The sequence below is a fragment of the Rhipicephalus microplus genome, chromosome 5 (assembly GCF_043290135.1).
Source record: "Rhipicephalus microplus isolate Deutch F79 chromosome 5, USDA_Rmic, whole genome shotgun sequence".
In the NCBI taxonomy this organism is placed as follows: Eukaryota; Metazoa; Arthropoda; class Arachnida; order Ixodida; family Ixodidae; genus Rhipicephalus; species Rhipicephalus microplus.
This window is the reverse complement of record NC_134704.1, coordinates 105,662,174-105,686,105: the sequence shown is the minus strand read 5'-3', so window position 1 is coordinate 105,686,105 and position 23,932 is coordinate 105,662,174. Positions and strand designations below refer to the sequence as shown.

General features: G+C 43.8%; 1 protein-coding gene across 1 annotated transcript in view; it reads right to left on the bottom strand.

The window, feature by feature from the left end:
* The window catches only part of LOC119173397 (uncharacterized), a 73,088-nt gene that overhangs the window by 33,047 nt on the left and 16,109 nt on the right, over window positions 1-23,932 (bottom strand). The window contains exons 3-4 of the mRNA XM_075895840.1: window positions 19,328-19,385; window positions 8,747-8,802 (exon numbers count right to left, since the gene is read on the bottom strand). Of these exons, the coding sequence (XP_075751955.1) occupies window positions 8,747-8,802; window positions 19,328-19,385 (114 nt within the window). The remainder of the gene's footprint in view (window positions 1-8,746; window positions 8,803-19,327; window positions 19,386-23,932) is intronic.

Here is a 23,932-nt window from a genome sequence, read left to right as displayed (position 1 = left end):
AGTACCCCACCTTCTTATGAGGGGAGAGTGATGTGCTCTTAAACGCAATCTTCACACAGCGAGACTTGCCTAGCCGGGTGACATCAACAATCGGAGTATGAGTTGTTGACTTGATAAGAAATTGTAAGTCATTATTGCAAATAGCCACATCTATGTCGTAGATCACGCCGGTTACTACATCACATCCCAAGGGAACATGAGAGCGCACCTGGTTGCCGTCCAAGTCAGTTACACTGCGCAGAACGCCCAATGCACTTGCGTGCAAAACGTCCACAGCCAGTATATTCTTTCTGGCGTTCACTCTTATGTCCGTGATCTCATTTGGCACGAGCGTTCCCAGAGACCTCGACACAGACTGTCTGTTAAGGCGTTTCATGCTGACGGTAGGAAGTGCAGGCAGAAACAGGATGGTATAAGTGTTCGATTTTGGCGCTTCACTTACAGTTTGAATATTTGAAGATGAGGATGTCCTCATGTTCCTCCTCTTCGCTTTGCGGCTCAGCACAGGTTGGAAACCGTCATCTGAAAAGTCCTCACTGCCTAGATAGTAAGCAATAGTATCTTCACTGTCGCTGTCACTCGCTTGTCCCATCCGCTTCCTGGAGGCGGCCGCCGCTGACGCCGCTGGTGCCGGCAGGCACCCGGGGTGGTCTGTTGTAATTTAAGTCTGCTGATCAGTTTTCGCACCTCCCTCTAAGGGAGGTGCGAAAACTGATCAGCAGACTTAAATTACAACAGAAATACGCCGGAGTTAGCAGAAGTAGCTCCTATTCAAAACACACTTCTTCGTCTTCGTCAGGAGCACCGGCCCACCCCAAAGTTTGGTATCAGCCGAGTACTGTCTCTTCACGGATCGGATGATCTCATATATGCACAACACAGTGACAAAAAATCACAGCTTTGCCGCAAAGGCGAAGCAATGAACACGATAGCAACAATTTGAAAGATCACGCGCAGAATGAAAAGCAGACCTATACGTGCCCCGCGTTTCTCGCTCACAAATTATGCAAATAACGTACTCACAGGTACAGATTCACGCGAATAAGCGTCTCATATGTTCGCGGAGTCTGAAACGTGCGCGCTTTTTGCGAATGGAGACTGCACTGATTGCACTGAACTTTGTGGGCCCGGTAACATAGAGTTTCCCACAATACTACTAGAGGGAACTCTGGCGCTAGTGTCTATGGGAGTTGCAACACACGACGCTTCAGTGAGCATGTGAATGATGGGTAGTACACACATTTGTCTATTTTTGTACTTCTGGCCTGCTTCTGGCTCCGTGTGTGTTCGTGTGGCTTGGAGCTATTTTTTCACGAAAACATAAATTAGCAAATGTTCACCATTTGCGCTTCACAACCTTATTTTTTTAAGCTTACTATTTCGAATCAAAAACCTAAGTTCGAAAGCGTTTGTTCTTTCTTTCAAAACAAAACCGTAACCAGTAATAAACAAAGCCGCAAGTACGATTCGCCACCCACAAGTACGAAGACTAGGCAAATGTGTGTACTATCCATCATTCCCATGGTCGCTGAGCGATCGCAGCGCCAGAGTGCCCTCCAGTTAATTTTGGAAATATCTATGCCCGGTAACTGCAGCAAAATTAATCCACGTAAAGCCCGAAGCCAGCCAAGGTGTACGATCCTCCCCTATTCACCACCGCGAGACTAGAGCGCGTGAGGTAGCGTCGATCCCCTTCTCCAAGCCGGGAAAAGTACGCGCTGGAGATTAGAGCGGGTGCCGCTGCGTGATGTGGCAACGTGCGCTCATTCCGCCATTTTTTTCCTAATGCCAAAAACGCAGCAACTGTAAGGGGTAGAAATAAATAGCTTAACGTTTGAACGGTGAGAAACGTCCTCCGGGGTAACTCACTGGTTAACACCTCGCTCTCACGACGCAGAGGTCCCGTGTTTGATTCCGTGCGCCGTTGTGGTTTTTTCTGAATTTCATTTCTTTGTTGCGTTTTCATCTATATAGATACGTACAGATACGGTGAATGACATCGACGCCGACGCCGGCGGCAAAATCCAGCCGAGAGTGTTCATATAATTGCTATCGCAATAAAATGCTGCGGAAACAATCGCAAAAGACGGAGCCGTAGCGGACGCGTCCGCTCGCCTCGGCGGTCGCAGCGTCTCCCCTCTTGTACTCCTGCATAGTTTCAACACAACTAAATTTTGTGCGGCTTGCCATGGGGTATTCGCTCTTCCCTTCAATGACACGCGAAAACACCGACACTCACTCAACAGTGGCATAAAAGATATACCTTTAATATTACGCTGTTACTCATTTTTACCAACGATCCTTTTCGTGCTTTTGACAATAATTTATTTCCGACTAAATATTGTTATATTACCCTAAAGCCTTCAACGCGGTTTCACATACTCTGCTCTTTTATAAAATGAGGAAGCTCAGTATAGGCCCTAACATCCTGGAATGGATTCACTGTTTTCTAACTAACCGCTTATATTATGTTCATGCTAATAGTTATAACTCTCCTACCGTTCCTGTTCCATCAGGCGTAGCACAGGATTTTATTTTACGCTGATTACGTTCTCCAATTTATGTTATTGATATAACTGTAGCAACTAATTCTAGTACAGACTTGTCGCTGACAATTGCGTGCTGTATTGTGTCATGTATAAGACGCATTATGTTTCTATTTACAGTCAGACATCGATACTGTTTTTAACAGGTGCGACAAGCGGCTCAATAAACTGAACATTAGCAAGTGTGAAGTAATGAGAGCAATACATGTTAATAGAGCTAATAACAACTTTTCTTGCACCATTAACGTTTTTTTATTTCCGTAGCCAGTTATCGTTATCTTGCCGTGCATATGACCCACAACCTCTCTTGAAGTGTGCACGTTCACCATGTAATAATTAACGCTCATCGCATGCTAGCCACTACTTTTTGCCGTAAATTTTCATCCGTTCCTCTATATATCAGGCTTAAACTGTGCACAATACTCGTTAGATCTAAATTGGAACACGCCTCTTATTTATTTTATTTTTATTTTTGAATCCTGCAACCCTAACTTAGGGTTTTGGCAGGGTAGATATACATTTGATAAATTTACAAATCGGCAAACAAATAAACAGGTAAGGCATTTACACACTTTCAGAACAAAAAAAAAGAACAGTGCTTTGTAAAAACCGGCCTAAGAATATATAGATAAATGAGCGCTAGAATCAAGGTGATCACAAGTGGAGAATGGTTGCGGTGATTGAAATAAACAACAGGAGCACATGTCATAGAATTTAGACTCTCACTGCTAGAGCTACGCAGCAAAAGGTTTCAAGGATGACTGGGAAACAACTTCGTTACTAAGGTTATCTCATTCGGTAATTGTCATAGTGAAGAACGAATACTTGAACGTGTTATTACGGGTGGAAAATGGGGTTATTCTAAAAACATGCCTCTGCCTTGTGGTATATCCTGTGGACAAATGAAGTATATGTAATAAGTCTAACTTAAAATAACCTTTAATTAACTGAAACAAAACATTTCAATCTCAATACTTTATATCTTTGTGTAGGTGTTGGGAGGTTAGCTTTTGCTAATAAACATGTTATTCAAGTACGACCAAAACTGCTATAAATAAACCTAACAGCTTTCTTTTGAATTTTTCCCATTTCGCTGATATTTTTTTCTGGTGTAAGGGTACCAAATTATGGATGCATAATCCAAGGTAGGTTGTAAAATTGCATTAAATGCAACAAGGCGAACGGCGGGAGTGGCGTGCTTAAGAGCTCGTCTAAGATAAAATATTTTGTAATTGCACGAGCTTATTACAGTGTTAATATGTCTCGCCCAGTTAAGGTCATTCGAAATCCAAAGACCAAGGTACTTGTAGTGTTGTACCTCCTGCAAAAAACATTATTGGCTGAATATGCAAAATGAAGAGTGTTACGTTTGCGAGAAATTTTCATAAAAACGGTCCTTTTAAAATTAACTGACATCTGCCATTTATCGCACCAACGAATGACCTTTTGAAATGCATCGTTTAAATGAATTTGATCAGTACGGTTTTCTATTTCCGAGTACAGGATGCAATCATCCGCATATACCTTAACTTTTACAGGTATATGATGTGATATATCACTTAAAATCAATAATAAGAGGAGGGGTCTGAGCACAGAGCCTTGGGGAACACCCGAGTCAACCGGTACTGTACGAGAACAATGGTCATTGAAAAAGACGTACTGTTTTCGATTCGAAAGATAACCGGAAATTCAATTTAGAAGCTGAGTATTCTTAAAAATTAAATTCAATTTGAAGAGTAATTTATTTTGTGAGACCGTATCGAAAGCTTTAGCAAAATCTATAAAAATTGCATCTACCTGTTTTCCGGAATTTATAGATAGTGCGAAGTCAAGAACTGTAGTTACCAGCTGAGTACAAGTAGAAAATCCTTTCCTGAATCCGTGTTGTGAACCTGACAAAATATTCTGCTTATGTAGGAATTCTTAAATATGCTTATGTATTATATGCTCAAGTAGTTTACAGGAAGTTGAAATTAATAAGATCGGCTGATAGGTAATAACAGAATGGGGATTTCCACTCTTATGTAGGGGCTTGACTTTATCAGTTACCCAGACATCCGGAACTTGACCATCTTTCAGAGATTTAGAAAAAAGAATTGTTAGGTACTTTGAAACCTATTGTGCATAGCATTTTAAGAAATCTTTCGGTACTTCATCAAATTTTTTAACATCAAGCTTCAAAAGTAAATTAAAAACTCCCTCTCCACTTATGACAATATCCGATAGCGGTGGGCCTGCCACATCAAATGATTCCAGGACTCCATTATACTTCGTAAAACAGACTAAAAATTATCATTGAAAGCATTAGAAATAACAGAAGAATCACTAGTTTCCACACCGTCAATTTCAAAAACATCAGTAGTCACAAGATTAGGCGAAATTAAACTCCAGAACCTCTCGGGAGACGAAGACATGAGACCCGGGAGTTGTTGGCCGTAATAGCGTTCCTTGTCAGACAATACGTTTGCTTTTATTTAAGATGCGAGTTCAGAAACTTTTTGTTGGAGAATACCTACGTCTTTAAAGTACCGTCTCTGATTTTTTATATGTTTGAGCCGTCTTTGCAACTGCAACGTTTCCCGAGAAATCCAGGGGTTCTTTCCTTTCGATTTTTTTACAATGCGTGGTACAAATCGTTCAATACACACATTTATAAGTTCCTTGAAACGCTCACACAAATAATGAATATGAGCAGTGCAACGCGAAAAAGAATCAAATTCAAAAGACAGTAAGTCCATTATTGAAGTATCATCTGCACGTGAAAAGTTTGGGAATGAGACCCTCTTGCAATTTTTCTTTAAAACAACATCAGAAAGCGTAAGTAGCACAGCCTGATGATCAGATATTCCAGGGAGAACAGAGCAGCTAGCTTGAGCAGATCGATCTAGACCCTTCTATATGGGATCCATCTAGTTCCATCTCAACCCCAGCCCTTGAGTCCGTTCAGAATCGTGCACGTCGTTCGATGCTTCCTAATATTGCCGCTGTGCCAGTGTTTCCACAATAAAAGGTACCTTAGGTCAACAAAAATTTAAATAGCGTCGTAAGTTCTACCACTTAAACCTCTTTCACAGAATTATTTACACAAATCCAACACCAGAATTGAGCTTTTTCCTGCCCCAGCTTACGGTTCCCCACGTTTTGACCATCATCTTAATGTTAAAGTTCCCTTACACCACACTAACACTTGTTATGCTTATTTTTTGCCGCCAACAAGTAGTGACTGAAACCCCCTTCCTGCTTCGTTTGTTGCAAACGAAGAGCCTGCCAGCATAAAAATTGCGATTAGTGATGTATTGTAGTTACACCACTCCTCTATATAATGCCCATAGCACTGAGAGTATGAAATAAATAAATAAATCATGCCACGGCTTTCTTCGTCCTTCCTTCTGTCTGTCTGTCGATCCTGAACGGTGCAGTATATTTACACTAAGCAAGTCGGTTGTTGTCCCATAACTCAAATATTCCCTATGAAACAGTGGTGCTGCGTTGTTATTTTGGTTATTCTTTCGTTTCACAACCAGACGCCCTATGCAAGATTTGCCAAGTTTCGCGAAACTCGAAATATTTACGAGCTCTGGCGACACCCCCCTATGAACGAGCCAACAGGACGAAAAGTCAAATCGACCTCTTAGTGCACTGAGTTTCATTGGTTACCATGAAACCAGTCATCGTGTCAAGCACGGTCGACTAAGTCGGGTGATGTTTTCAAACCAGAGGCATCTTCGTTCATTTGTTTGTCGCTCCACTGACTGCAGAAGTGCACCTATGCAATAATTGTGTCCGAAATTTTCGTGATGATATTTTTAGAGGCAGGGGTGCCTACAAATATTTTGAAGCTTGTAATGCTTGCACTAAGTCTATTTTAGATAATCAGCACGGTGGCCTCTAAGATCAGTACTGGCCGAGCATCTTACAACATCACGATCACAGCTAAATCCGAGGCCACGTGTCAGTCTGTACATTCAAGCGAAGCCAGGTATCAGCTTGTACTTCAAGCGCACTGCTCGGCCGGTGCACGTGTCGTCTATGTTGTCATAACCTGCTGGGCACCCGAGCACGTGCGGCCGGCTAATTGGCTTTTTGGCTGGGCAGTATACGGTAGTTAGGGCAGGACATGCTATGACCAAGCTAATTACGCCAAGTCATCTATCTATCTATCTATCTATCTATCTATCTATCTATCTATCTATCTAGTTTGCCGCCATCGCCTGAATGCTCTTGTGACGACCCCCTTAACAATGGGTAATCAAAAAAAAAAGTAGAAAAGGGTAATATTGCTTGACAAATACGACTCAATTGTTATGAGATAAATATTCATAGAATCCCGTCGCATTAGTGTCACATCCTTATCACCAGATATGTGTGGCACATACACGCATGTCACGGGGGACATGTGCCGCAGGCATGCAGATGTGTGCCGCGAGGAAGTGGAAGCATATATCTACCGCGGGTCAGTGAGAACAAGCATTTGTAGTTTTGATGCAAGAGTCTTCAGCAAAAGTGGGAATTGGAACAACTGAACCAACCAATGCAATTAATAAATATCAGAATTCCAGCAGGAACCAAACCCCAGCATTCCGCGCAGCAATCAAGTGTTCTACCACAGAGCTATGCTAGGTATCCGAAGTGCCTTTGGAGTGAACGCTAATGTCCGTGATATGACATTTTGCTTGCAGGGATGTTTATACCATTTTATTAACAATGCATGTGTACTCCTGTGATACAGCCCTGTTGCTTTAACGTTATTTGTAGCAAAGCACCATCCAATCAATTCGCTTTAGGAAGCAGTGTCGAGGGCCATCATGCTTGCCAGCACAAGTGCTACATATCAGCTTACCACTCCAGGTGTTGTGAATACGAATGGTGTAGTGAATATCATTGCGCATATTTGTGAACAACTGGTTATATAAAATATATACGATAGTTAACATATGTCTGTGCATTGATTCGTACAAGAGAAGAGACGATGATGATTGGTATGTACAAGTGAGAGCAATGAAGTGCCTGAAATCTGCTTACAATATGTTTAGCTCCATTTCATAACATTTCACTCAGTACAAAATTATTACACAAGCGCTTCACTTCACATGCTTCGGATAACACGCATTATCATATTACGGGTAGGGACCGAATCTTTCACATTCACGCTGAAGAAATGGTCAGGAAGCACGTAGAAGCAGTGAGATAGACGGCGATTTACACGCGATGCTATCAATTGTAATTCATGTCTTTCACGCTTTCATATCCTGATAAAGGAAGCTTGGTATACATTAAGTCCACAATAAGGTACGTGAGCGACAAGGCGCAGGCGACCAAACTACTTGTTACATGCCATGCATAATGAATCATCCCTGTCACGACCTATCGGTCACGCTGCTCATACGTTGATGCCATGATATGCAAATTTAGTTTGGAACTTCAAGTTACTGAAATGACTATTAGAGCAAACAGACACAAAAGGCAAGTTAAATTTTTGTGCAATGATGGTCAATATCACTTCACGATGCGTGTGCTTTGTACGCTCCAGTCACGCTATTCTTTATGCATACACTATGTTTAAAAGGGCCACAGCAGCAAGAAGGTGCTGACGACAACCTCAATATTGAACTGTGTGCCATGTATGTCATACGTTTTTAAAGAAATGACATTCATGCTGCTTATAGGCAGCTTGCATGCTATACGCGTTTTATAGTCGAATGTATAAAGTTTATCAAACAGCCGTGACAGCCAAAAGGTAGAAGCGGCTAGATCATAAATTATCAGACATACTTAGCACAATTGTAGTCAACTCGTCCATGGTTTGTCGTTCTCATTTGTGTGAACTACGCTACAAAACTTTCGGCACACATTCTCTTTGAAATGCACACGAGTTCCCCAAGAAGTAGACAAAAATTATGTTTTACACGGCATGCCTTTCTTGGTTTTGTTGCTGTAGCATGTCGTTTAGGTTCTTCATAACTTCAAAAGATGCACTGAAGGTTTTCTATAGTTTAAGCTATCAAAGTAGCCAGAAGAACATAAAAGTCACTGGCGGAGATATATATAAATAGATAGATAAATAGATAGATAGATAGATAAATAGATAGATAGATAGATTTATAGATAGATAGATAGATAGATAGATAGATGTAATCTTTTCTTGGCTAACAAATAATCACAGTGAGCATCAATTTGTTAACAGCTCAACCATAACTCACCTTACTGACTGATTTTGTAGTTGCACAAGTTGATCTACAATTTTCAATCCTTTGTGCTGTAAGACAGTGGAAAAAGGCTCTGTGAGAACTTGCAGACATGCATGTTTTGAACATGTTTTGTGATGGACACAGTAGTTTTGTGTATGTAGCTAAAATTTGTCTCTCTTGTTAGACTGCATTCAATGTGGAGATCAAACAGCAGCCACTCAGATTCATGGCTGTTTATCGCCAGAGCTGTTTAAACTCATCATTAGTCTATCATGAGTGAACCAAAATAAGTATAATGATGAGTCAGCAAGGTCCCTTCAGCAACTCCGCTTCGACTGCACTCCCAAGACACATGCGCCTACTTGTAAGGCATTAGGTGCAGTGACTTTGATGAGTGAGAGCACGAGTAATGAGAGAGCGGGAGAGAAAAAACACTTGACTAATAGAGAAAAACTCACAGCATTGCCAGAAAAGCAAAGCAATGAAGGCGATAGCAACACATTGGAAGGTCACGCGCAGATTTGAAAGCAGATCGAAACATGCTCCGTGTTCCTCACGCACAAATGACTGACAAAACGTACTCACAGGTACGGATGCAAGCAAATGAATGTCTTATTTGATACTTTGCTGTGTCTGAAAAGCGTGCGCTTTTCGCAAACGAAAACTGCAATGATTGCAGTGACATTTGTGCACCCGGTAACTACAGCAGAATTGTTCCAACTATAACCCAAGGCCAGCCAAGGCATACGACATTCCCCTTCTCACTGCTGCGAGATAAGAACCCGTGAGATGCGACTCCCTCACGCCCATTTATCTCTCCGGGCAAAGTACGCGTAGGAGAATAGAGCACGCGTCGAAGCGCGATGTCGCGACGCGCGCTCTTTGCGCCATTTTGCTGGTAATGCTGAAAGAGCAATTCGCCCCCGAGATACTCGTGAAAAGCGGTGAGTGGTAGATAAAAATAGCTTGCCATTAGAATGGTGAAAGGTGTGCTCCGGGATGGCTCAGTGGTTAACCCCTCAACTTCAAGACGTAGAGGTCGGACGTTCGATTGCGCGCGCCAGATTGTTTTTTTAAATGCGAAGCATTACTTTGCGAACTTCGGCAACTTTGAGCGTGACTATCTATCTACCTATCTAGCCGCCTACGACTCTACAGACCGTTTGAACAATGGTATCGATACCAAACTTGCTACGGCATATATGACTGCATGAAGGGCATACTTGACCAGTCATACATTAAAATAATGACATGTATGTCATGAACATCATCATATACATTTCATGGTCTTGCTGCTCTAGCGGTGGCCTCGTTGACATGACGTGTCGCAAAACAAGTGTGGTATGACATGATTGCATGGCGAACACCAATGAAAGATCCTAAAATAAAAATTATGACATGCGTGTCATGCAACAACATGACTACATGCCACACCCAAAGCTTTTGTTTGGAGTATAAAAAATTGGCAGCATCTCCACGGAGTGAATGATGGAGAGTGGGGCGAAGCATTCGTCCGTCCAATCGTTCTTGCTTCCGGCCGTCCATGCGTCCATCTGTGAGACCGTCCATTCGTCCATCCGCCCGTCCGTGCATGCGTCTGTTCATGCGACCATTCTGCGTTCGCCTATGCATCCGCCCCTGCGTCCATTCATACGTCCATCCATGCATCTGTCTGTGGGTCCGTTCGTCCATTTATTCAACACTCTAAGTACCACCATCTCGCATCTTTTCATCATATATTCCCCATATAGAAACACCGCCATCCAGCGGACGTTCCAAGGGCTAATTGAGAGGTGCCACACGTACACTTTCTTACGGCTTGCGCTTCGGGTCTACTTCCCTCTTTAACCACCTCGAGTTTTAGGTATATACTAGTTCACTGTATTCACGGCACTGCGGCCCAACGCTCACTAAATCTTTCTAAAACCAAGGAGGTTACGCCCAGCGAGTATAACGTAGCAACCTTTTCCTGTCAGATAGTGCTCAATGTACATGCCAATGGCTGCTAATGGGAAATGAGATACAGGAGAATTCGGCTTTTACTTTCTTATGGCTTGCGCTTCGTTTCTACTTCCCACCTTTAACCACCTCGACTTTATGGTATGTACTAGTTCACTGTATTCATGGCACTGCGGCTCAACGCTCGTTGAACCTTTCTAAAACCAAGAAGGTTACACCCAGCGAGTACAACGTAGCAATCTTTTTTTGAAAGATAGTGCTCAATTCACATGCCTATGGCTGCTAATGGGGATCGCAGTATGCGCGTTAACTAAAAGCCTAATGCTCCTGTCTCTCATTCCCCATTAGCAGCCATTGGCATGTACATTCAGCATTATTTTTTATTATTCGGCAACGCAAAGAAAAAATCTCCCACCAGCACCACCTTGGAGGTCAAAATGTAACAATTGTTATACACTTGGACAACGATGGACAAACGGGTGCCTCGCCCCTACTAATCTCTCACTTTCGTACCCAACCAGACAGACTTCTGTCGAATGTTTACATTCAAGTCACACTCATGATGCGCTCACACCTATTTCGCTAGTGTCACATATACAAAAATTGGTATTGCAGTACGTGAATAAATGACAAAAGTGTGTGATGGGTGCAAACATGTCAATCATGAGATGGGTGTCATGGAACACCATGACTACATGCCATGCTCATGATGCGCTTGCGGCCGTTACACTAGCTTCACTGATACCAAATTTGGTATTGCGGGACGTGAATGGGTGACGAAAGTATGAGAGTGATGCAAACATAATAAAATTGTCATGCGTGTCATGTAAAAACATGACTTCATACTACGCTCATAATGCTCTCACGGCCATTTCACTAGCTTCACATGTACCAGATTTGGAATTACGTGACGCGAATGGCTAGCGTAGATGAATAACACATCCAAACAGGATAATCACGACGTGCGTGTCATGTAACAACATGAATAAATGCCATACTCACGATGCGCTAGCAGCCGTGCCAAATTCGGTATTAGGTGTTATCAGTGACTGGTATTACGTGACGTCAACACATGCCAAATTCGGTATTACGTGACGTCAAGGGATGACGAAGGTATGTGCCTGGTGCAAACATGATAATCTTGAGATGCGTGTCGTGTGACAACATGACTACATACCACAGTCAAGGTTCCAATACACTGCGATGTGACACGATGCGCGTGCGCGCCGGCGTTTGTTTCGTAGCGTCACGCTGGTGTTGCCACGTCAGGCGCTGCTCCTGCCAAATACTCGAAGGCGTGCGCCGCACTGCGTTGCTTTGACGCATGCACGTTTCAGCGCGTCCGACGTCCCTCCGTCACAAAGGGAGACAGACGTAGTGCAGTCTGAGGAACGCATCAGTGTGAATTGCAGCATGTAGCATTCCGCACTGGTTCACATCGGACCGCTTCGATTGACAGTGGTCGCGTCGGTCGCGCCTGGCGTGAGACTATGGAGTTCTCGCGTTTTGCTAACGTATAGTGTCACTGTTCCCTGCGTGCACGCGCGTCAACGTCGCATCGGAGTAAATTGGGCCCTTCATTATGCAATCACGGCTGTTTCGCCAACTCCACATATAGCAAAATTGGTGTTACGTGATGTTAATGTATGACGAAGGTATATCACTGGTGCAAACATAATAATCATGACACGCGTGTCATGCAAGAACATGACAACATATCACGTTGATATCGTGCCCGCGGCCGTTTCGCTAGCTTTAAATACACACACTTTGGCATCACGTTACGTGAATAGATGACGAAAGTGAACGACGCACCTGAACATGATAATCACGACACGGAAGTCTTGTACGGCATAATTTACCTCCACCTCGTAGCGTTGTTGTGATTTTGAAGTGACATAAGAACCTTCCTAATTTGTGCTTCGAATAGCATCGATTTCAACTGTACGTGGGATCTGCCAATTTTTGTATCTGGATTTTTTTCTTTCTTGTGTTTTCATATATATATATATATATATATATATATATATATATATATATATATATATATATATATATATACGCATACATATAGGGTGGATGACGTCGACGCGGTCGCCAGTGGGAAAATCCAGCCGAGAGTGTCCATTTAATACCTGTCGCATTAAAAAACAAAATATGGGAGCGGCGACTGCGTGCATGCCGATCAAAGGTAAAACAGAAAAACAATGACCGCGGGTGCGCTCGTGACACGTGACTGCCGCTGGCAGCGGGCAGTTGGGCCAGAAGCTTAGAGGAGTGAACAAGGTTCCTGGTCTGGCTCCTCGTCTTTCCTACAGGTTCCGGGCCGAGCCGCCTCGAAACCCCTAAATTTGGTGCCGAACGGAAAGTTCCCCGCCCCCGGGCCATGGACATTGAGCCCGACAATAAGGACGCGGCTCCAAAGTGTGCTCCTCGACATCCATCAGGCAGTTCTACTCAGCTCCCGTTATTAGCCCCTTCGTATATATAGCGGCTGCAAGGAGCTCTGACAACTAGAGTCGGCCTGCCTCGATATCCCGCTTCGTAACTAGCGACCAGTATTGGCTGCACCGGCTGCTTCAGATACTTCGGGGCCTTTATTACACCACGGCGATGATGCCCGAGGAGATGTGGCACGTCTCAGTCGCGATGCAATATGTCGCTCCTTTCATCGGCGTCAGGCTACCCGTGCAGGCATTGGAGGACGTGGCAAGCTCGTCCTCCTGGGCGGCCCTTCGTGAAGACAAGCGAAGTGGTGGTGAGGTGGTCGCAAACGACTACAAAAAGTGCGCGCCGCTGAGTGCTAGCGGCTGGGACAATACCGGGCGCCATTCCGCACCGACAGAAGGTGGCACAATGATGAAACAAGCATCAAAGGCATCACGTGCGTGCCTTCTCTCTTTGCCGAAGGCGCCGCCTCTACAGCGAACAACCTTCTTTCACCTATCGCCAAGCGAACTCCATGAACATAGAGAAGGAAGACGCGAGTCATTGCCTGGTTGTGTCACGGGTCGCAGAAGGTTCGAGAAAAGTCTTGCCCCTTTTCTAGCGTTTGCTGTGCAGTGCACCAACAAAACTTCCACAACCCAAGAGAACTGTATATATAAGTGAGCAGCTGATGACGGTGATCAGGAGATGAGTTTCGTGCCAGCGTGCGAAAAAAATGAAAATGTTTTCTACTCGCGGGTGAATCCTTTTATTACAAGCTGGAGAAAAGTGTTTGTCTTCACACCCGTGGGTGAAAACGTGATCTGCAGTCGCAGTACTTGAGTGGCCGACGTGCTACGGCGAAGAAGTGTCGTTAGTGAAGTGCCGAGATTTACGACGCGAAAGTTTCCTGGAAGAGAAGCCTTAGGTGCAATGGGTCAACAACAAGCGCTAAAATTTGAGTGAGTGTTTCCTTGAAGAAAAGCATTCAAACTTAGGGAACTTCTAGACGCGTAAAAAACACCACAAGAAGAAGACACACACAGAAAGAGCGTGAACACGCAGCTGATTTCAAGCGTTCGACAACTGCCACATTAAAGAATAACCACCACCGATACGCAACCTGTCTGGAGAGCTACAACAGAAACGACACAACAGTTTAAGACTTGTATGGACTAACGCTGCACCATAAGCATCGCCGTTATGTTATGCTATCTCCGACGACTATGTTTGTCAACCTGAGCGAGTTCGGTGTGCCTCCATCGTTGGGTGGTGGTGGAGTTGGCCCCTCTGCGTGGATTGACTGAGCTGGCATGTTGTGTTGTGTGCCACGTGCGGTCCGTCGTGGCCAGGGCTTGCAGCTACCGCATCACCAGACTTTCTCCACTTTCGTCGAAAGGGACAGGACAGTATAAGAGCGGCGACAGCAAGTGCTGATCGGGGGGAATAGAGGAGAATGACGATCGCGGGTGGGCTCATGGCAAACTTTTGCTGATCAAATCATTGAATGAGTTGCTCGAAGACCACCTTGATAGCCCCCTGATAAGTTCAGTTATAGCCACAAATGCTTCCGATAATGCCAAGAAAGCAGGAGAAGGCATCTATTCACAGCTATCAATCGGTCTTATTCACTGTGACTACCCAAACTTACGCTGGTATTCCAGGCAGAATTAATGGCAGTGAGTCTGACCATACGCAAGCTCTCAGCTTATATCTCTTCACTAACCGTGTTACACTAACCGTTTTTTGTTTGTTTGCACTGCTCTGAGAGTACCGATGACATCGCCTTGTTCAGTACAATTTTATACAGATATATCCAATCAAGTTCTTCTTGTTCGTTTGGTTTGAGTGCCGAGTCACACTGCACTAACACGAAATGAAGCGGCGGACACACTGGCGGCAGCGTCAATTCAGGGCCCCATCTAGATATTTTAAGACCCTGCTGCCTATATGTAAGTTTCTGCATACGACACGAACACACGAATTCTTGTATACGGCGCAAACTTTAAGTACCTTAAGTTTCTTTGGTACCTGCATGGTGTGCAACAAGACATTTTGAACAGACATTTGCTGAATCGCTATGCGGAATTCCATCTTTAAATATTTATTTATACAGACCCACCTTTGTATATTCCCCCATTCATACTATTGTACAGAAACACTAACTAAAGAACACTAAAAATTAGGCAGATCTTATGTAAAGTAGGAATCGATGATATGCAAAGCACGAATGAGGAAGGTTGACATGCCACTTTAAAATCACCAAACGCTACGAGGTGGAGGTAAATTATGCCGTACACTACTTCCGTGTCATCGTTATCATGCTTGGATGTGTCGTATACCTTCGTCATTTATTCACGTCACGTGATGCCAAATTTAGTGTATGTGAAGCTAGCGAAACGGCGGCGAGCACGCTATAAACGTGGTATGTTGTCATGTTCCTGCATGACACGCGTGGCATGATTATCATGTTTGCACCAGTGATATACCTTCGTCATTCATTAACGTCACGTAACACTCAATTTGGTATATGTGGAGCTCACGAAATGACCGCGAGTGCATCATGAAGGGCCCAATATACTCTAACGTGACGTTGACGTGGGCGCAAGCTGGGCACAGCGACGTTATACGTTAGTTAAACGCGAGAACTCTGTAGTCTCTTGCCAGGCGCGACTAGCGTCCACCGGCACCGCCCGATTGCAACCGGCGCGGAATGCGACATGCTGCACTTCGCACAGATGCGTTACCCAGACAGCACGGAGTCGGCCTCTTTTCGTGATGGAGGGACGCTGGACGCGCTGAAACATGCATGCGTCAAAGCAACGCAGAGTGGCGTACGCCTGCAAGTATATGGCAGGACCGGCAACTGGCGCGACGCCGGCGTGGCGCGACGAAATGAACGCCAAAATGTATTGGCGTCTTGACTTTGGCATGATGTCATGTTCTCGCATGACACGCACCTGATGATTATCATGTTTGCACCCCGTCACAATCCTTCGTCATCTATTGACATCACTTAATGCCAAATTTGACATATTTGAATCTAGCGAAACGGTCGCGAGCGCATCATGAGTGCTGCATGTAGCCATATTGTTACGTGACACGCTTGTTGTGTTTATATAAAATTGGATGTGTCATTTACCTCTGTCTTACGTTCGTGTCACGTAATACCAAATTAGGTACATGTGAAGCTAGCGAATCGGCCGCGAGCACATCATGAGCGTAGCAAGTTGTCATGTTGTTACATGACACGCAATTCATGATTATCATGTTTTGACCAGTCAAATGCCGTTGTCATCCATTCAGGTACCGTAATACCGAATTCGGTATATGTGGCGCTAGCGAAACGGCCACCAGCGCATCATGAGCGTGGCATGTAGTCATGTCTTTACATGACAACGCATCTCATGATTATCATGTTTGCAGCGGTCACATACCTACGCATCTATTCACGTACCGTAATGCCAAATTTGGTGTATTTGACGCTAGCAAAACAGCCGCAAGCTCATCATGAGCGTGGCATGTAGTCATGTTCTCACATGACACGCAAGTCATGATTTTCTTGTTAGAGTCTGTCGCTTGTGTTCGTCATGCAATTATGTCTATCCACACCAGTTTTGCAACTTCATGTGAACGAAACCACCGCAAGAGCAGCAGGAACATGAAATGTAAATTATGACATTCATGATATACATTTCGTGATATTCATGTTATGACTAGTCAAATATGCTCATCATGTAGTCACGTTATGCCATACCAAGTTTGGTATAGATACCATTATCTAAACAGCCAGGAGATCTAAGAGTCGTAGGTGGCTAGATAGATAGATAGATAGATATATATATATATAGATAGATAGATAGATAGATAGATAGATAGATAGATAGATAGATAGATAGATAGATAGATAAATCTTCGTCCAAAGAAGCAGAATATTGATGAATGCTTGGCAGGTGAATCGCTGGTGAATTACACTGCAATATTTGTCGAAAATGTATATTTAGTGACACCTTTTTCACAGCTTTAAAATTTACAAGTTTGTGGCAGCTCAACAACAGAGTCGAATAATCAATCATGAGCGGGTAACATTGACTACGGTTAGATAAACTTGGAATTGGGAAGGACTGTCTGCGAATGCGCAAGTCTAGGAGGCATCTCGTAATATCAACTCAGAGGTGCGAAGAAAGAGTGACTGTCACGATTTTCCCACTTATGGTTTCGTTCAGTAACTCTACTGAATGAAAAAATGCAAAGAAGCCACACACTACAAAAAAAGTAACTAAGAACGATGCAGAGGTCGACATCCAAGCGAAGTCTTTAACGCTTACATATTAACCACCACGTAGATTTAGCGGTTCGCGTGCTCGACTGCTCACGGAAGGTTACAGTATTTCGATTTAACGGTGGAGATATGATATGATCTAAACTAGTTCGATTTAAGTGCGCGTTAAAGAACAGAATATAGTGAAAATTTGCGTTGGCCGCCTGTACAGCGTTCCTCAGAGTCAAATCATGAGTTAGAAACATAAAGCCCCGAGCAATTACTTCAATAACTCTGACATGCAGAGACACCTCATGACGTGCTGGTAAAGAAGCCGTATTTATATGTGGGGATTAACGTCCCAAAACCACCATATGATCATGAGAGACGCCTTAGTGGAGGGCTCCGGAAATTTTGACCACCTGGGGTTCTTTAACGTGCGCCCAAATCTGAGCACACAGGTCTACAACGTTTCCGCCTCCATAGGAAACGCAGCCGCCGCAGAAAACCCTTATTACCGCATCTATAATGTCCGAACATGATTGCCGCTTAATATGCACGCACATGTGCCGATCTACGCCATAAAAAAGTCTTAGTCAGATCAGGCGATGAGAAAATTCCAGTTCTAAGGGAAGTCCAGCTGAAGGAGTGCCTGATACGGCTCAGAGTTGCTTTTTTTGCCGGCTGCAGCACCGACTTTTGCTTTGCTATATATTTTGTCCAAAACCAGAATGAGTCTAGCAGGATATTTTTTGGAGCTATCTGTTTACATCTGTGTTTATGCACTCAGTATAGACTTCTTGGGTGTTTTTGTTAAATTCCAACACCATTCAGAGAATGAAGTACGCAATGCACGAAAGCGTTTGAAGAACACAGACAACGAAACGCAAAAATGCTGTGATGTGATGAGCTTATATTAGTTTCTAATTGCTTTTTGGTAGGTCAACTTATGCCAAAGTTCTCATAGCACATTAACTTGCTCGACTTGGCAGTTCCGCAGTTAAAATGCCACATAGCTAAGCATGGTCGCATGTTGAGTAGCAGGTGACGGTAGACCGATTACCGCAGCGGCGAAGTGCTAACTCAATCATGTACCTTGTATAGGCCAGTGTTAGAGAACCCTGCCCAATATAAAGTATGCTGTGGCATCGACATATCTGCTTCCCGTATACGAATACTTTAAAACTTTGTTGAGAAAAACCCAGTAATAGGTGGCAAAGAGTTAATAGGTTCGCGGCAGTTTAAGAGTAACCGAAACAGCAGCAACTATAAATATTAGCCACACACGTTCTCACTCACTGAGTAATTTGTGTATCCAACAACCGGTATGAGTTGTTTGCAGCTTTGCTCATCAAGAAACAAACATTAAAACAGCCGAGCCTGGCTTATCCAAAGCTTTGGCTTCTCATCTACTTTCGCCGATTGGCACAAGCCCCGCAGCAGCCACGCCGAGTCGGCCAGCTGCACGAGCAGAGCGCGAGCTACGAAACTAGGGAGGTGCGAAGCATGTCGGGAAAGCATGTCGGGAATGTCACCCCACCATTGACCTTACACCTGGGGATGAATGAATAAAGACGTCCTAAGGACGTCGTACGCACACGCTGTGGATTCATATTGTTCAACTACGCACAAAAACTATTCCACTAGCACTACACTGAATGTCAGCATCCTGTGCCTATATATACGGGGTGGATGGTAAAAGGTTGTGCAGTGTGTAGTCTCACGTGGGTGATGGAACGTAACTATAGTGGACGAGCACCGTTCCAGTCTCTGGCAACGCATCGAGCGTTGAGTCGAGAGAGTGAGAGAGAGCGAACTTATTTCTTGGTGGGACAAGGTGTACTCTGTCTTGCTGCGCTCATGTAAATCGACGTCACGGCACCACAGGAAGGATGATGCATGCCGACAGGCTGGGACAAAAAACAACAACACTGTTATCTACTCACCTCGCAATTACTGGCTGCAACAATCGCACTTTTATCGTCCCCAACCAACAAGAGGCATCTGTGACGGAAAAAAGTGCTTTCACCAAAAATGTCTTGAATTCGTTTTCCCACTAAAAGTGCTCTTCGTAAAAAGTACATGTTCATTCTCGAAGTAATGTTCCGCAATTCAAAAGCAACAATCCCCAAAATTTTCCCAGTGATGAAACAAATCATGACTTTTGTTCTCCTGATCCCCAAACTTTCACAGGCGTCCATCATTGTTGTTTGTCATGTTGAATGTGAATGCGCTTTTGGTTAAGTCTTGTAGTTCCCTTATACTAGTGGCTTCCATGTGTGTCAATTTTGTTAAAAAAAATACGAAATGATTATAATATTTCCGGCTACGACCGCTGATATCTGGGCTCCTTGGTATTCAAGCATTTATTTTATGAAATATTCGTCTATTACGCCTTTATTTATGATACTTCACTGCAATGGTTAAGCACAACGGATACTAACTGAATTAAACAAACATATTCTTCTACGAACTTTAGTGTTTTGCAACGTATCGCAAAGCGCAGTTCTCTCGCGAGACTGTTCCTGGTTACTACAGTTTTATGCGTAATTATTCTGAGGTCTCTTTTTCTGCTTTTTATATCTAATGCAGTTACCATGACTTGTATTTCATCTCCTCAGTTGCTCATCAATTCATTGTCATCGGTGCACTGCAATTTGCAAAAGTACTCTCCATTCGCTCCTATCTCTTACTCTTCCCTCTCTAGAGCCCTCAAAACTCGTAAACATGCGGTTGGTAGAATTTTTGAGACCACGTCTCTTTGCCTTAAACTCTTTATTAGGATTTTGTCACTTTCTTAAATGAAAAAAAAAACTTCGGTGGTTGTTCATACATTCTTGGATTCTTTCGCTGTATTTTTATGTCTTTCGTGGACGGCCTGAATCCAATGTGTGTCCATGACTGCTTGTACATCGACCGAATCAATTACCTTCACAAATTATATTAAGTTATTTGTTTTATAACTTGTTTAGGGATTTTTTAATCCCGTCTAGGATTCCACAGGAGTGGTTTTGCGAAAATACAAACGTAGTGCTGCTTACGCAGAAAGGTTTAAATTGCATCTATAGGGTTACAAAACTAACAGTAAGGCGTTACATCATTATCCCTCTATTTGTTAAACAATACGAAAAGTTAACGCAATAACATTGTCTCAGTTTCATAATCAGCGTAATAATAGATTAAAATTTGAAAAAAAGACAAACATATGATACAAAAATAACTATCAGTTTGCATCACCACCATTACACAAGCAGATCAGAAAGACAATGATGAACACAATAAATACAGCGTAGCTTAGGTGTTGATAGAACGGCTTCACCAGCAAGTTCCGCAAATTTTTAAACAGGGGGCTCTGTAACCGCCGTTTCGGATAAGACGTTCCACTCCCTAACATTCGCAGAAAGGACAAGAAGCTAAGCGCATTGTTGGAGCAAACGTAGTCTGGGAGTTTGAAGTGCTCCTTATGACGGGTTTCGTTGGAACTGTTGTAGAAAATCAAGCCATTTGAATCTACTTCATTTTTGTTATGCATGATGAGGTACTTAAAATTTGAGTCGGAATAGCACTACACGACTAGTTATTGTATTACCATTCAGCACTGATAGCATCTGCATGAGCTAGTCGGTGCGTCTGCATCTGATAGAGATAAAACGCATAGCTTTTTGTTGCAAATCCTCAATAATAGCAATCTGATTTTAGGTGGATGGGAACCATGCCACAAAGCCATATTCTAAGATATGATCGTCTCGTAGGGCAAAAGCTTGTAGATGAGTAGGTTGTAGTACACTCTCACAAAACGAGCTCTCAAAAAGGGCGCGCCGCCAAATTCTCGCGATAACGCGCGGGAGAGACGCCGCGAGGTCAACGAAAAAATAGAAAGAAAAAAAGCATACAGGGACTCCCCGGGCACGCGCGTCCTTCTCGCCTCGGAAGCGTGGGTTCGCCGACGAACCTCCTCTCATCGGCGCCGAGCAAGCACTGGAACTTTCTAGATGGAAAGGGGCGTGGTGCTGCCGGGTTGAGTCATCCGTCGCGGGCGGCATTCGAACCATCTCGCCCTCTCCCCAGCCTTCGCTGCGTATCGCGCCGACGAAATGAGGAGAACTTTCTGGAATCTCGCGCGGAAGGTATTTATAGGGGCAGCCGAGGTGAGAGATCAGGAGAAGACGGAAGTTAGCGCCAGAGCGCGTAGAAATTCCGCCATGTAGTCGGCGAAGGTTTTGTCCGTAGAGACAACGCAGGAGAAGAAGATGATTTGCACCTGAGGGGTGACGACTCGAGCTACAGGCAAGAGTGTGTGTTTACGACTATCGAGCGAAGACGCGTGGCAACAGCTGCGTGTGTGAAGCCGACGTGTTTCCGGCAAAAAAGTTGGAAGCTTGAAGAGTGGCCACTTGAAGACGCGAGGTTTCCTGGAAGAGAAACTTCGGCGAGGTTTCCTGGAAGAGAAACTTTGAGGGCAGCGGAACGACAACAACGCTGGACTTTGAGTGAGTGATTCTGGGACGAGTATCATCCAGACATTTGTTCCAAAAACTTTCGACTGAAAAGGTCTTTAAATGTCTTTAAATGTCTTTAAAGACATTTTTTTTAATTTTTTAGTCTTTAAATGCCTTGGTTGTTCAATGTATGCGACTGCATTGTAGTGCGTATTGTTGTCTGTGTCCGTTGTTTCGAGTGTGGCTGAATGTACTGTAGTACGTTGTTTGTTTGGTGACATAGTGTACTCAACCATTGTGGAGTGTGCATACTTGTGTGTTGTTTTGATCTGCCATTATTGAAAATATAATTTCGTTTGTTTACCAACTCTCGGCTCTGACTTGTTCTTTGGGCCACAGCCGGCGTCCGCTGGCGCACCAAATAGGACCACTTCTAAATTGTCCACGCTTTCGTGGTGCGGTTCGGGGGGCCGATACCTCGGCCCTTGGAATCGGCCCGGCGATCGCCTCCTGAATTAACGGTGCCCGTGACACCTAGCGGAAAAAATGGCAGATCGCACTTACGGTGGGTATCAATGATATGCGAAGCACGGATGACACAGGTAGATAAGTCACAATAAAATAATTTTTTCAAATAATTTTTGAAATAGTTAAAATAGTCTCTTCATTATACTGTCTTCATTCTACAAATATTTCTTTTTTTTCTTGTACGAAATAGTGCAGTTATCGTCCATATGAGACTATATATTCTCTTGCACAATCTCCCAGACTGGGTATGCGCTATGGACTAGAGGCTACAAACAAACAAACTAACAAACAGACAAACAAACAAACAAATCAGCACAACTTTTCGAGGTTGAGGTAAATGATGCCGTAGATGCCTCCCTAAATGATGCCTCCCTAATTAACGGGACCTGTGTGACTTATACCTATTTCTTTATACTTGAATGATAATATTAGTCTGATCGATTGTGGAGATCAAGGTGTTAGGACAGTGCACCTGTTAGATCAAGGTGTTACAGATCAAGGTGTTAGGACAGTGCACCTGTTAGCACATGAACAGATCAAGGTGTTAGGAAAGTGCACCTGTTAGCCAAATCCTGAATAGGGCTCTCATTCGGAGAAAGCCTGTTTCATGTATGTCATTTCCTCTGTACGTGTGTGGCTGTACTGCCGTCCCATTATGAAGTGCATTATCTTTGAAGAGGTTCATGTGCATCTTGCTGACAGTTACATGAGACGCCGGAAACGGAACTGGTTCAACATGAGCTATGATTGTCCCACTCACTATGTTAAGAAAATTTGTTACCTTAAGTGACAGGAAGAAAGAATAGCGAGTCAGGGGACAACGCGGTTTGAGGATATCACAGCTGAAATCAAAAGCACAAGAATTGCATCATCTTCAGCTACAGCAATCCATGTGTAGATGCGAAGCAGTGGACGCTAACGCTGACACTGGTGGTGGCGTTCACGCTGGTGCTCATCGCAGCGTCGCGCAGGAGGAAAACCTAAGGAGGGGCGAAGAACTCAGTGATGGACCTGTGTTTGCTACTCGAACATGCCAATCGCTACTAATAGGCAATGAGAAAGAGAATACTCCGCTTGGACACACAGATCCACAGTCCATATTTAGTTAACGCGCATGCTGCTAATTTAGAATCCGAAGCATTTCTTAGCGAACTTCGGCGACATTGAGCCTATCTATCTATCTATCTATCTATCTATCTATCTATCTATCTATCTATCTATCTATCTATCTATCTATCTAGCCGCCTACGACTTTTAGCTCTCCTGGCCGTTCTGATAATGATATCGATACCAAACTTGGTATGAAATAACATGACTGTATGTAAAACATTCATGACAAGTCATAACAAAAAAATCATGAAATTTGTGTCATAAGTGTCATTATTTACATTCCATGGTCCTGCAGCTCTTGCGGTGGTTCCGTTCACATGGCATGCTGCAAAACTGGTATGGTATGACTTGATTGCATGGCGAACACAAGTGACAGACCCTTTCTTAAAAATCATGACATGCGTGTCATGTAACAACATGACTACGTTACGCGCTCTTGACGCGCTCGCGGCCGTTTCGCTTGCGTCACATATA